General features: G+C 33.0%; 1 protein-coding gene across 1 annotated transcript; it reads left to right on the top strand.

Annotated features, from left to right (window-relative positions):
- The first annotated feature begins 1,432 nt into the window (after positions 1-1,432).
- LOC110879056 (patatin-like protein 3) lies at positions 1,433-13,795 on the top strand. The gene is made up of 6 exons (XM_022127463.2): positions 1,433-1,617; positions 2,129-2,310; positions 2,412-2,598; positions 7,243-7,545; positions 13,244-13,419; positions 13,528-13,795. Exons 1-6 carry the CDS (start codon positions 1,471-1,473, stop codon positions 13,586-13,588), a joined length of 1,056 nt encoding a protein of 351 aa, XP_021983155.1. The 5' UTR covers positions 1,433-1,470; the 3' UTR covers positions 13,589-13,795.
- Positions 13,796-14,891: the final 1,096 nt, after the last annotated feature.

Below are 14,891 nucleotides of genomic sequence, written 5' to 3'. Positions count from 1 at the left end.
AAATTTTAAAAGTTAAATTCCTTTTTGCGTTCATAATATTATGGTGTGTTTGGTTCACGAATTTGTATATGAATTGGAATTTGGATTAACTGATTTGGAATTTAAACATTCCAATAAGAATTGGAAATTGTTGGAATTCCCCAATCTCAATTCCAATTTTGATGTGTTTAGTTGTTAAATAATTTGGGATCTGTCACCCTGACCCCACAACCCTTGGTTCAAATTAAGACGGCGCAGGCCGAAACGGTTTTTGTCAAAACATTGTGCGTCAAAACGGTTCAGGTAAAAAACGATACAGGTCGAAACGGTGCACGTTAAAACGATTCAGATCAAAATGGTTTGGGTCGAAACGGTGCTTGTCGCAATGGTACGGTTTGAAACTGTGCGCGTCACAACGGTACAGGTCGAAATGCTGCACGTTGAAACGGTGCGCGTCGAAATGGTTCGGGTGGAAATTGTGCGTGTTGAAACGGTGCGGGTCGGGTCAAGAAAGTGACTCAGAGGTCGGGCATGATGATGGTGATGGGGTGGCAGATGCGACGACGTCAACTGATCGAAAATTCCAAGGAGTTTACTTGAATTCCCTCATATGTAGAAAGAATTTTGAATTCCTTTAGTTAAAGGAATTTATGCCCAATTCCTATGCTTTTGTCAACTAAACACTTGAAGATTGGAAATTTGGAATTAAGATTCCAATTCCAACAAATTATGTAAACTAAACACTTTAAGAGTTAGAATTCAGATTAATTCTAATATCACTGAATTCCAGCGAACCAAACACACCCTTAGTTCATTTTAAACATTTGAGTACTAACTCCGTTTTTTTAACTATACACCATAATAAAACAAAGTTAGTATTTTAGGAGAAGAAGGTTAACCTTTTGAAATTAACCACAGATTATGATATGATAAAAAAACAAGGTTGGTACCCGTCAAGATATAGTTCATTTTAACTATTTGAGTACTAAGTCCGTTTTTTAACATATACGATGATAAAACAAAGTTAGTATTTTAGAAGAACAAAGTTAGTATTTTAGAAGAATATGTTAAATAAAATAAGGTTGGTACTCGATTACTTAAAATAGACAAACATTAGAAAATCAATGATGTGTTAAATAAAACAAGGTTGATACTCGATTACTTAAAATGGACGAACATTAGAAAATCAAACTTAACTCAAAGTTTTAAGAGGTTTAAATTATACCATATGTTATATAATTCATGTGACAACCGGCATCTGGTCTCCCTACATCATATTGCAGTTGTAAAAGGAATAGAATAAGATATTAAGATTGAAAGTATGCTTAACCTAAAATATATTACTAGACAATTTATTTATTTATTTATATACATTGCTTACGGCCGGTATGTCTTATTCGATTGTGGTGTACAACCCTCATATAAAGCAACTCAGTCACCTTAATACTAAAAGCACATCACTTCAACTTAGGTCAAGACTCTATAATTTCGATGACCAGCGAAAGGCCAAAAACAAACCATGTAGGAACCCGACCACCTAATACCGGAAAGCGCATAACCGTTCTTAGCATAGACGGTGGAGGCATCAGAGGTGTCATTCCTGGTGTCATTCTTGAGTACCTTGAGTCACAGCTTCAGGTACGATTCTCAAATGCATGCATGAATTTCTGAATACATACATACATTGAAAAAAATTGCTTGGGACCTAGCTAATGCCACTTGAACAAGTGACTCGAAGGGTTGCTGATTTTTTTTGAAAGTAGGTTGTTTTAGATACGTGACTGACTCGTACGTACTTTGATCTTGGTGTGTTTTTTTTTTAAATTTTTTATACTTCTAGACAGTTTGTTACTTATGTAAGCGAATTCGATCTAATAAATTTTTCACCGAACTAATTAATCATTTTTTTTTCAATAAACTCTATGGAATTCGCTTGCCATCCATGGGTAGTGAACTACCTTGAAGTACAAGAAGTTTCAAAAAAAAAAAAAAACCCTCTTGCCAATCTTGTTCCTACACCACCTGCTATAGGTAATAAAAAAAATTCAAGGGTACGTTGCTAGATCACTTTTACAAGACCATTTGTGATACATGCGCCGATAATATTAAAATGATGAGAACATAAACACACACATATATATGTCCGCAGGAGTTAGATGGCGAGGAAGCGAGGCTAGCAGATTATTTCGATGTGATTGCAGGAACAAGCACCGGTGGTCTAGTGACAGCAATGCTAACGGCTCCGGACAAAAATGACAGACCTTTGTATGCTGCAAAAGACATCGTTCCATTTTATCTTGAAAACACTCCCAAAATTTTCCCACAAAGAAGGTAAAGATGAAATATGAACTCCAAGATCTTCATTAATCACCATCATGCTGAATACTTTATATTTCATTCATGATTGTTTATGTTTTCTTGAGCAAATTTAGGGGGCCATTTGCTTGGATTATAGGGCTGTTCAAGGCGCTGCTAGGCCCAAAGTACAACGGGAAGTACCTTCAAAACCTAGTGAAGAGCTTACTAGGAACAACAAAGTTGAATCAGACGTTGACCAACGTTGTCATCCCTACTTTTGACATACAGAAAATGCAACCTGTGATCTTTAGCTCATTTCAGGTCTGTTTTTTTTTTTTTTTTTTTTTTTTTTTTTTTTTTTTTTTTTAAAGAAAACCTCCCAATTTTGGTCATTGGAAAATCACAAACATATCTATTTTTACCGAGAAAATTAACAAAATAGCTTTGAATTTTTATATATTACTGATCAAACAAGCATGAACGAAGCTTTTAAGAGGCGGGAGGGGGCGGCCAACCCCCCGAACTTTTCGCTCAGTAGTGGTTCGTATAGAAATTTTTGGGTATATACGTTTTCGACCCCTGGTTTTATAGAAATTTTTAGGTCCGGTGACTTCCGCCCTCAATCGGAAATATCAAACATCGCCACTACAAGCAAGAGCCACAAGTGTTTTTTTTAGCCCCGCGGCTTTCAGCTTGGCGTAGCAGATTTGAAATGGTGCGGCTGGTTATATCATTTTAGCGCATCAGATTCATTGTTGCACCAGATACCCATAAATTAAAAAGAAAAAAATTAAAGCGACTAGCTAGAAGATTCGCACTGAAGATTTTAATCGAGTGTAATTTGAACATAAAAAGAAAAAAGTCAAACGTCTATTTTCGTAATTACAAACAATTAAGTTTATTTTGTTAATTTTCTTAGACAAAATGAAATTTTCTTTTGTGTTTTAGAGATTCTTTAGAGCATCCACAATTTGGGGAGAAAAAATGACTGACATGGCACCTGTCCAACTTATTTCTTTCTCATGCCTACTCAGAGTATCCACAGTAAGGCCGTGGGGTATGATGGGGTGGGAGTTGGGGCTTGGGTTGGGCATTTGGTGACACGTGTCCGCGGAGCCAGCCCACTACCGGGTTACGTGTCCGCGGGGTATGGCGGGGTGTGGGTTGGGTGAACCGCGTGGCATAAATTGTTTTTTTTTAAAAAATACAAAAAATTTATAAAAAATCACACAACATTTATAAAAAAACTTACAACTTCATTAAAATTTTAAAAATTACATAATCCTAAAAATTACATAATTTCTAATAATTACAAAATAAAAAAACCTAGAGCGTTAAAAAAATTTCAAAAAGGTCGATCTTGTCGAACGCCTTGTTTTCCTTGCCTCGAAACTCTATGTTCGCCACCGCCACCCGGTCCTCGTGGCTTAACTCGCCACCGGGAACCGCATCGTAGTAAGCCTTGAAACGCTCGAGCTTGGGCCGTAGCTCGCGCCATTTATGTTGGCACGCGTTGAGGTTGTGGCGGTCGTTACCGACGTTTTGTCGGTAGGCCGCAAATGCTTCCGCCCAATATTTTGTTTGGCCTGGTGGCCTCCCCTTCATAGCGTCGACGACGCTTGTTACGAGTGTCATTTCTTCTTGATGGGTCCAGGATGCCATTTCTTCTTGGGTTCGTGGGATGGGGGGACCAGCGGGGTAGCGGGTTCAAGACAGCGGGTGTAGCCGGTGGGGTGTTTGGTTCGTGGGATGGGGGACCAGTGGGGTTGGGGTTGCAATATATAGGGCCTTTGGGTGACCCGGGTGGCGGTTATAGAAGATGGGGGGATGGGGGGGACCATTTTGAATTTTAAATTTCAAAATTTTAAACACCCGCCTGACGTGGCGAGGTGAGCAAATGATAGTCCGCCAGCTAGCTTGGCCAAACCGCCCCACGCCCGGCTTGAAAGCCAAGCCCCAAGGGGCCACGCCACAACCCAAGCCCACCCGGGGTGGTGACTTGGGCATTTTACCCCAACCCACGCCAAAACTCCCGCCCCATACCCCACGGCCTAAGGGAATATGTTGGTGTTTTTAGGGAGAGAGAAAGTGATGTGGAGGAGAGAGGGTGTGAGGTGGAGGAGAGAGGGTGTGAAGATGTTTGTGAGGAAAAATGAGAAAAAATGGATGGATGTGAGTTATGTGAGTGTAGAGAGGAGAGAGAAGAGAGGAGAGAGAGAAGAAATGTGTTTGTGAGAGGGACAAATGAGAGAAAAAAGATGATTGTTTGGGCATGTGTCAACTAAGCACCCTCAAAAATGAGAAAAAATACCCCTTATTGGGGATGCTCTCAGAGCATCACCAATAAGGCATATTTGAGATGTGTTTTTGGTGATGTGGCAAATTTTTGATATTTTTATTATTGGGTGAAGTTGTTTTTAAGGAGAGAGTGTGGTTTAATTTGTGGTGAAAAACTAGAAAATATGAGTTATGTGAGTGTATGGAGAAGAGATGAGAGAGGGGAGAGAGTGGTGTTTTTAAAGAGAGAATTTGTTGGGGGATATTTAGACAGTAACTGAAAGTTTTTAGTTAAATTAAAAACGTTTCAAGTAGCTAGTTTTTGCGCGATTCCATTAGACCAGACGGTATGGGGGCCGGCTTAGGCTGGCCTGGCCCGACGCCGGTCCCCCATACCGCCCCCTCGGCCCAGCTAGTCCTTTTCGGCTCCCACTCGCCGTGCCTCCCTTCTCTCACATATACCTATACATACATGCATATATATATATAAAGGGGTTCATCCCCCACCCCCTAGGTCCATCCCCTTTAAGCCCCTCCTACGTGGCGGTGACGTGACGGCCCATCCCCTTAGGGATGAGGCTCTCCATACCCTCCAGCCTTATTAATTAAGAAGTTGAAGCTGTTTAAGATTGAATAAGATTAATAATATGCATCGGTACATCTGCGGCACCTACGTACCTCCCAGCTCATTGTTTTCGAAAAGGTGATCGGGAGTTTAATCTTATTGATGGTGGCATTGTGGCCAATAACCCGGTAAGTTACAACGAGCAGCCCTTGTTAGTACAACTGTGAGTACAACTCTCCAAAATAAAATACTTCTATGTATATATTTGTGAACGACTTTTTATTGTGTTAGCTACAACGTCAAATTTGAAAGAATTTAATTACTTTGGTTTTTACTGAAACAAAAATTTTATTAAAAATGTTGAAAGATCTCTAAAGTTAAATACAATTTTCATGTTACAAATTATAATAGATACTTAAAATACACACAGAAAAGAATAATTTGATTGACTATTTTGTCACATGTAAATAATTATTTTTGAAATATATATATATTTTTTTAAAAAAATTATTAAACAATTTGGTATCCAAATTAAATTTGTTTTAACCCTTTCATTTATGAATTAGAGATTTAGCATTTGGGGTCCCAAGTACGGATAATATGGATGATTTTTTTCTAAGTTTTCTTATGATGGAAAAAAAAGACAAAAAAATCATCAAAATAGACAGATTGACAATCGAAATTAACAAAATTGACGACGAAATTTTTCATTAGAAAAGTAGATGATTCAAAAAGAACTAATAAGAGATAAACAAGCAATCGAGGTTGCAGGTTCATCCTAGAGAGTCCATAAAAATATTTTGGGCTTGGGCGAGATAACTTGCTCTCCTAAAATCAGTCTATTTTTTTATTCAGTCTAAATTTCATTGTTGAGTTTATTGTAAAACTTACTGAGGCTTTTTATTTGGGTTTTAAATTATAAATGAGTTTAATTTAAACTAATGAGACGTTTTTTAACTAAGGTATAAGTTAAGCTAGTTGGGTTTTGATTAATAAATAGGTTTAACTGTTATATATATATATGAAAAAGGTAAAATGAGAACTACCTTAAGTTTTGAGAATCATGAGAAGTAGGTATTTCAAAAGTTTTTTTTTTAAATTCTCAAAAATCTTAAAAAAGTCACTTGTTTCAACGAAAAATAAATAAAAAAATGTCGCATGTAAAAATTTACATTAGGTGTAAAAAAATTTAGTAGTGATGTAAGAAACTTTACATCGCCGTAAACAAATTTACATAAGGTGTAACTACCGACTCGATAAATTTTTTTGTTTTTGTTTTTACAGTCGTATTTATAACATTTTCATCTATATTATGGTGACCCAACTCGTGCGAGAAGTAGGAGTTCTCATGGTTCTCACAACTCATTGTTGTTCTTAATTGAACCAAATCATATATATACACACACACACATAATTTCAAAAAGAAAAATTCAGACCCCCTGGGAGAATAGGCCCTAGGCGGTCGCCCATACCTCCTGCAAGGCCGACATAGGTGAAACTATAGAGACGAGACTAAACCCGATAAAAGTACGTGTGGTCCACAAAATAACCAATTAAATAATTACAAGTGTAAAATGTCGGTTCTATACTTCTATTTCGGCCAACGAGCTAAAGAAATCCTTCCACCAATCAAATAATTTATGTGCTAGCAAAGATGGAACCGGCTCCTTTAGCACATTGGCTAAAATGGAGTCCAAACTTTATAAGTGAAATTATTTGATTAGTTATTTTATGGACCCGTTGTACCTTTTATTGTTCTAGTGTCGGCTAAGATTAAGACTCCTTAGCAGGTTTTGCTTACTTGGTGATTTCTGATTAGTTCCTTCATACTAGTTTTACCTAGTTTTCTAATGAGAAAAATTAAATGTCTAATTTGCTAATTTTGATCGTCAACATGCCTATTTTAATAATTTTAGCAATATGCCTTGAAATAAGTTAGGTTGACCCTCCTACAAACACTTCGTGCAAACAAGTCCACAAAGTGCAACCTTTTAATCGTTGATTACAACACCTCATTTACATAGTACATTTGTCATGCATGATGTTAGACATTTAGTACATCTCATGCAAGTACTCTTATACATCAGATTATCAAATCTAAACACTTGTGTCTCGTTTGGCAGACCTTGGTTGCTATGGGGGAAGTAACAAGGCAAGTAATGAAAAAAGATCCTAAATTCTTCCCAATCGAACCTTTAGATTATGGGAGATATCTTGTTATATCATTGGGGACAGGCAAGGAGAAGATAATACCACCCCGATTTAATGCAAAAATGGCTGCGAAATGGGGAGTACTTGGGTGGTTAGCAAGTAAAGGAGCCCCGTTGATTGAAGCTTTTACTGAAGCGAGTGCCGATTTGGTTGGTTTTCATAACAATGTCGTCTTTGAAGCTCTACATTCTCTCAATTGTTATATTCGCATTCAGGTATGCTTGATGGTAGTTCATATACTCATGTATGTTACTGGACATGTGTTAAGAAAGACACAAATATTAAAAAAGGTTTCGCTATAAAATCAAATATTTTATTCTCTTTAATTTGATTATAGTCTTCATATATATTTATTTAAGAAAAAAAACCATGAATGTAAAGAAAAACAACTACATGTTGCGTATAAAGTGTGTACTTTGACGATACACAATTATAAACAGAGATATGTAATTTTTACATATATCAAGTAATTAATACATATATTGAGTAGGAGAGGATCAAATGAGGAGAAAATTATTGAAAGAAGAAAAAGAAGAAATAAAATATTGGTAAAATACTAATTCATTATAATTCATCTCAATAATTTTTCTTTCTTTAACTAATCATTAATTATCCTACATATAATTTATAAAATCTACACATATTAAAATTTTCTTACATATACCCTACAATTTATAGAATTTTATCCTATACAGGTCGAAATTTATCTTACACACCTCGAAATATATTTTACACACATTGTAATTTATTCTACACTTTAAATTAAGTTGTTTTTTAATTTGAAAAAAAATATTTTTTAAAAAGGAGTTACACATTTAATTTACTTAGTTATTAAAGAGGAAGAATACAAATTAATGATCTAAGTAAGTTTACCAATATACCCTTAAAATAAAATTAAATGTAAATATTAAATGAAGTAAAATGAAACATTATTATTGGTTGAAATTTCTTCTTTTTTCTTCTTACAAAGAATTTCTTCTAATTTGAACCTCCGCATATTGAGTAATTGTTTATATGCGTTATGTAATAAATTTGAGTAATTATTTTATATATGTTGCACAATATTATACATAATTAGTTATATTTAGTTGAGTACACATTTACATTTCTGCGTAATTGTTGCGGATGCATATGTCCTCGTCTGCGGGCCAAGTGACACATTATGGTGGTTTGTACCATTCACACGTTAATTTCACTTTGTGCATCAACCCATTTTTGAATCTCTCTCTCTCTCTCTCTATATATATATATATATATATATATATATATATATATATATATATATATATATTAGGAGTTGGGTGGAAAGTCTATTTTTCCTATAAAGTCTAGGAAGGAATAAGAATTGGATATGTGTCATTGAGGGATTTTAAGTAGAAGGGCTATCATGTAATTTCACATTTTAATTTTATTTTTGGAATGTATCTTCATTAACTAAAATTCCATGATTTTCGGAATTTTTATTATTTTCGAATTCAAATCTGGAAGTCAATGTGTTCATTAACTAAAATTCCATGTCACATTACATCGCATATTCCATTGTTCAGAAGATTACTGGAATTTATCAGCATGTTCTTGGTGCTGTGTTTTAACAGTTTACAGGGCTAAAGTCAATTTTTTTATAGCTCCCACAATATAAAGATGACAAAACACAGGGGGTATGAATCTGATTGCTGTTAAAACACAATTGTATGAATCTGAATGCTAAAACACAACTGTATGAATCTGATTGCTGTTAAAACACAACTGTATGAATCTGTTTGCTGTTAAAACACAACTGTATGAATCTGAATGCTAAAACACAACTGTATGAATCTGCTTGCTGTTAAAACACATCTGTATGAATCTGGATGCTAAAACACAACTGTATGAATCTGAATGCTAAAACACAACTGTATGAATCTGCTTGCTGTTAAAACACATCTGTATGAATCTACTTGCTGTTAAAACACAACTGTATGAATCTGTTTGTTGTTAAAACACAACTGTATGAATCTGAATACTAAAACACAACTGTATGAATCCGCTTGCTGTTAAAACACATCTGTATGAATCTGGATGCTAAAACACAACTGTATGAATCTGAATGCTAAAACACAACTGTATGAATCTGCTTGCTGTTAAAACACATCTGTATGAATCTGCTTGCTGTTAAAACACAACTGTATGAATCTGTTTGCTGTTAAAACACATCTGTATGAATCTGAATGCTAAAACACAACTGTATAAATCTGCTTGCTGTTAAAACACATCTGTATGAATCTGGATGCTAAACCACAACTGTATGAATCTGCTTGCTGCTAAAACACAACTGTATTAATTTGCTTACTATTAAAACACATCGTCAAGAAAACGGAGATGATAAGAACAATATTTGAATGGTGATGATGAACTCGGAGATGGTGGAGATGGAGAAGTGTTTTAATTTGATCCGGTGCTCTCCATCGTTTCTAAAGTTATCTTCTTCCATGATTGTAGTTATTTTTGGTAGGGATTGGGGTTTCCAAGATGGGTTTGGAGAGAGAGAGGGAAAATCGCTTGAATTTAGGAACTGGGCGGTTATCTAATTGATTTAAAACACGGCCATTGACAAAATTGCCCCTACTCATTTAAAACAATCAATTAATTAAACTCAAATATTACAAGATTGTCATTGATTTAATCTCAACCCTTAAACACACTAATCGGATGGACCAGATCGCTTCCTAGACTTTCTAGGAAAAACCACACTTTTCGTGCAAACCCTACTATATATATATATATATATATATATATATAGGGGAGGGTTCATTTGAGAAGAAATTTTTATTGAGAAGAAAAGAATAAAAGGGTACAATTGTAAAACATTAAATAATTTTTTTCTCATCTCATTTATTATTATGTTTGACTAATTAATTAGTCATTAAGACTACAATCCTCCACACTAAATATTTTTGCCTACACATATCAAAAGTTATCCTACACATTTCGAAATTTATCCTACACATATTGAAATTTATCCTACACAACTCGTAATTTATCCTACACTATAAATGAATTTTTATTTTTATTTTTTGTGAAAAATATATATCTTAAAAATAAGTTACAAATTTAATATAGTTAGTTATTAAAGATGAAACTACCAATTAATGATGTATGTAAATTTACTAATATACCCTTATAGTTACATTAAGTACAAATATTAAATGAAGTCTAATGAAGCATTCCTATTGGTTGAAGTTTCTTCTTTTTTCTTCTTACAAAGAATTTCTTCTTATTTGAACCCTCCCCTATATATATATATATAGGATAGGAGTTGGCCAGAAAGTCCAAATTTCCTAAAAAGTGTAAAAAGTCATAAAACACCGTAATGTCAACCATAAAACACACCAAAAACCCACAAATAATATGATGAAGATTACTAAAACATCATGTATGTGGGTTTTGTGTTGTGTTTTAGATGTTAAGGCTCTGATTGTGGAATGACAAATATTATTGTGTTTTATGTTGTTTAGCATTGTGTGTTTTATATTCATAGTTCTACGATGGTGTGTTTGAAGTTTTTATGGACTATTAGAGTTTGAATATGGTGTTTTAGTAATATTCATTCTATTATTTGTGAGTTTTAGGTGTGTTTTATGCCTAAAATTATTGTGTTTTATGACTTTTTACACTTTTTAGGAAAAACACACTTTTCCCCACTCTATATATTTATATATGGGAGGTATAGAGGAAAAACTATTTTGAGTTGAGAAAACTCAAAAACCTCAATAAATGGACACAAGTTGCCATGTGTTACATTACTTTTTCATATTCGGACATGTAAAAACATTGTCACGAAAGAGAAAGTTGATATGTTACACATCTTTCGCCCGTTTATGTAGATGAAACATCACATTTTACATCATGCTACATGTAAAATTAGTGTAACAGACAAACCTGTTACATGTCAGTGTGCCAGTCAGAATCTGAAAAATCAAAAGCTATTTTTGATTAGGTCATTAGATCATTATATACCTTAGAGGCTATTTTTGATAATTACAAAATTCTTTTAATATTTAAGAGATTATGAATGCAATTATTCAAGTTTTTTTATTATTTTGTTATTTTCACGATTATTATTTAATAAAATATGTTTTATATATACAAATAAATATGTATTTTGATTAAGCGTTTGTTTTTATAAACGCCGTTCTTAAAATCATTTGCTTTTTAAACTTTTTTAAACCATCTGTTGTTTTTAAAATTATTTATTTTTAAACTGCTTGTTTAATAAAATCGTTCTTTTTAAAGTTGTTTGTCTTTTATTGTTTTTCTTAAAAGATTCATTTTATACCGTTCTTTTTAAAATCATTTATTTTAACTTTTTTAAACAATTAGTTTTTTAGTCATTAATTTTTAAAAGCGTTTCTTTTTAAACCGTTCCTTTTAAAACCGTTTTTGATATCGTTCATTTTTGAAACTTTGTATTTAGTTTACTCATAGCCGTTAGGGAAAAATAACTTCAGAAAGTACGATTTCAAAAATCAAAGGAATTTAAAAACGATCGATTTTAAACGAACGAGTGGTTTAAAAAACAAAGATTAAAAAAATGATGTTTATAAAAAAACAAAACCTTAAAAAATAATTTAACAAGTGTAAGCAACTAGAAAATGCACGAATTTAATAAACGAAAGGTGAAAAAATAACGAATTTTGAATAAACAAACGATCCAAAGATGTAAGATTCGAAAAAGAAATAAACAATTCTAAAAAAAAGTTTGAAAAATGAACGATCTTTTGCAAAGTTTTTATTAGAATGTTTCTTTTTGTTTCAAATCTTGCATTTCATTTGTTTTTTATACACGTCGTTTTGTAAAATCCAAATAATTAACAACCTAAAAAGTAAGTAGTTTGTAAGTGTTTAAAAAATAAATGATTTAAAAATGATATAAAATGAAGTGTTTTAAAAATACTTCAAAATACAAACGACTTTAAAAAGAAAGATTAAAAAAAACAAATGGTTTAAAAAAGAAAAATATAAAAAACGATAGATGGTTTAAACAAAATGTAAAACAACAAATTATTTTTTAAAACGACTTTTATAAAAATAAACGGTTAATGAAAATACATTTTTATTTTTATATTTAAAACGTATTTTGTTAAATAATAATAGTGAAAATAACGAAATAATAAAAAAACTTGAGTAATTTAAATATTAAAAGAACTTTGTAATTATCAAAAACAACCCCTAAGATATATAATAACCTAATTACCCTTACATTTAACTGCAAAAAAGTAACCAAGTTAGTGTCAGGGGCCAAAACCGTTATAAAATGCAACATTGGGGTCTGATATGTTATAAAAGATTTCTTTTTGAACTGAAATGGTTAAACTGGTTAAACCACAGGGACCAAAACAGTAATTTACTCTTTTATATGAATTATCTATGTTATTGTATATGAATTATCTATGAAACGAATATTCTTATAAATAAAAACTTAATTTGAGCCCGTGATATTATAACCTAGTGACATCTTTTGGTGAGATAAGACTTATGACCACTTAGTTATGGGTTTGATTTTCACAATGGGGGTTTTTTACCAGATTTATTGGGTTGTGTATATGCATAATTGTCTAATGGTGATGGATATGATTGGGTGGTTCCGCTGGTGTCATGATAATACTCTAGTGGTCCTTTAGTGATCCAAAATTGTCGTTCACAAAAAATAAAAAAATAAAAAAATAAATAAATAAAATAAAAAAAACCCTTAAATTGAAAGTTATTTCTAACAATAATTTAAATTTTGATACAAGTTTGAATTGAAATCCATTCATTCTTTCCTCATTAAATCTATACTTACCTAATAATGTCATATGAATTGAAATCTATTCAATTTTTCCTCTTAAAATCTACCTCACCAGATAATGTCATATACTCCTGTGTAAAAAATAGGATGACACATTGACTGGAGACTTGGCTTCAGTGGATGTTGCAACAATGAAGAATTTGGACGAGCTGGTGAAAGTTGGTGAACGGTTACTTGACAGTCTAGTCTCTCGTGTGAATTCTGATACCGGAGACGTTGAACCGGTCCCGAATGGTGGTTCAAACCGTGAAGCACTGAAGAGGTACAACTACGTTACGAAATTGCCCTTGACACCATTTATAAAAAAAAAACCCCTGCGTTTATTAAGGTACAACTTAATAATCCTTTTTTTTTTCTTTTCACAATGTAGGTTTGCAAAAGAACTATCAGATGAACGGAAACTAAGGGAGTCAAATTGTAAGAGTGCTTAAGTGAACTCTCAATTGCATTGGTTTGTAACGTGTGTTCATATCTATTAGGGCAGATTACAAGAAACTTAATAAATTTTACAATAAGTTGTTATTGTGAATAGTGAATTTACTTACGTAAGTTACGTGTTTTAATGTAAAAGACTTTTGTTATCGTTTCATGTGATTGTTTAAATCTCTTTATAACAACTAGTGGGAATTTATGTTTGATGTATGTTGTTTGGTTACTAGCCTCTTTAGCCGATTGGCGAGCAATAAAATATTTTGTTGGTCATTCAAAAAAAAAAAAAAAAAAACTAGTGAGAATTTCTAAGCCTCGCAAACAGGTTTGTTATAGTTACCTGTTCCGTATGTTACTTTATCGGTTTGATACCAGGGCTCGGTCTACAGCAAGAGATATTCCTGACATGTATTTTACATAGATCGAAAATTACAAAAATGAATATTGGTACCGACACCAATGTTGTCTGGCCGATATCAGTACGATTCATAAGTAATTGTTACCGTACCGACAACCGCTATAAGCTTATATACCACATGCCGAGAGAACCATAAAAAAGGATACGGTGCCAATACCAGCTTGTTTGCACCGTATCGGTTCGGTTTTCATGATAAATAAAAAAATCAACCATTTTTCAAATCTTAGAAATAAGTATGTCGCTGCCGTACATTTGAAATTGTAAACCATTATAACATCTACAACTTAATTAGAAAACAGAAACTTGACTAGCAAAAACCTAGACAAAACAACAAAACGAATCTACATTACAGACGTTAGAGAAACCAACCCTATTACAAATACAAAGAAAAAAAATGAAAAATACAAATAAACACTCACGAAACACGTTAAAGACCCACTTAAAACAAACAACAACAACAATGAACCCGAAACCGAACATAAACTTCTCCCATAGGTCGAACAAAAACCCGTTGCATTGTACCGCACACATAAAGCGATCTAATCGTCATTCAAAACATCCAACTAACTCTCATTTGTTGTCGTAAAACTTCCCTCAATTACATCTCTTAAAGATGTTATCTATTCCATTTACTAGTGTTCCATGAACACAATGCTGAAAACGAAAAAGGACCATGAATTTTCCTTGTTAGATCTTTATAGTGTTATATTTTTATTTGTTTATGAATTAAATCATGTATTCATGTCTAAGTAATTTTGGATAGTTATCTCTAACTTAGTATTATTTGACTTATCATTTGGTAGATGTAATTTTTCTAATGTTTAATGTTAATAGTGTTTTTTATTTAGTTGCATGTTAAATGTTCGTTTGTGTTAACCTGTACGTGT

Source organism: Helianthus annuus, chromosome 9, assembly GCF_002127325.2.
Source record: "Helianthus annuus cultivar XRQ/B chromosome 9, HanXRQr2.0-SUNRISE, whole genome shotgun sequence".
Taxonomy (NCBI): Eukaryota; Viridiplantae; Streptophyta; class Magnoliopsida; order Asterales; family Asteraceae; genus Helianthus; species Helianthus annuus.
This window is presented reverse-complemented; position numbering and strand designations above follow the sequence as displayed.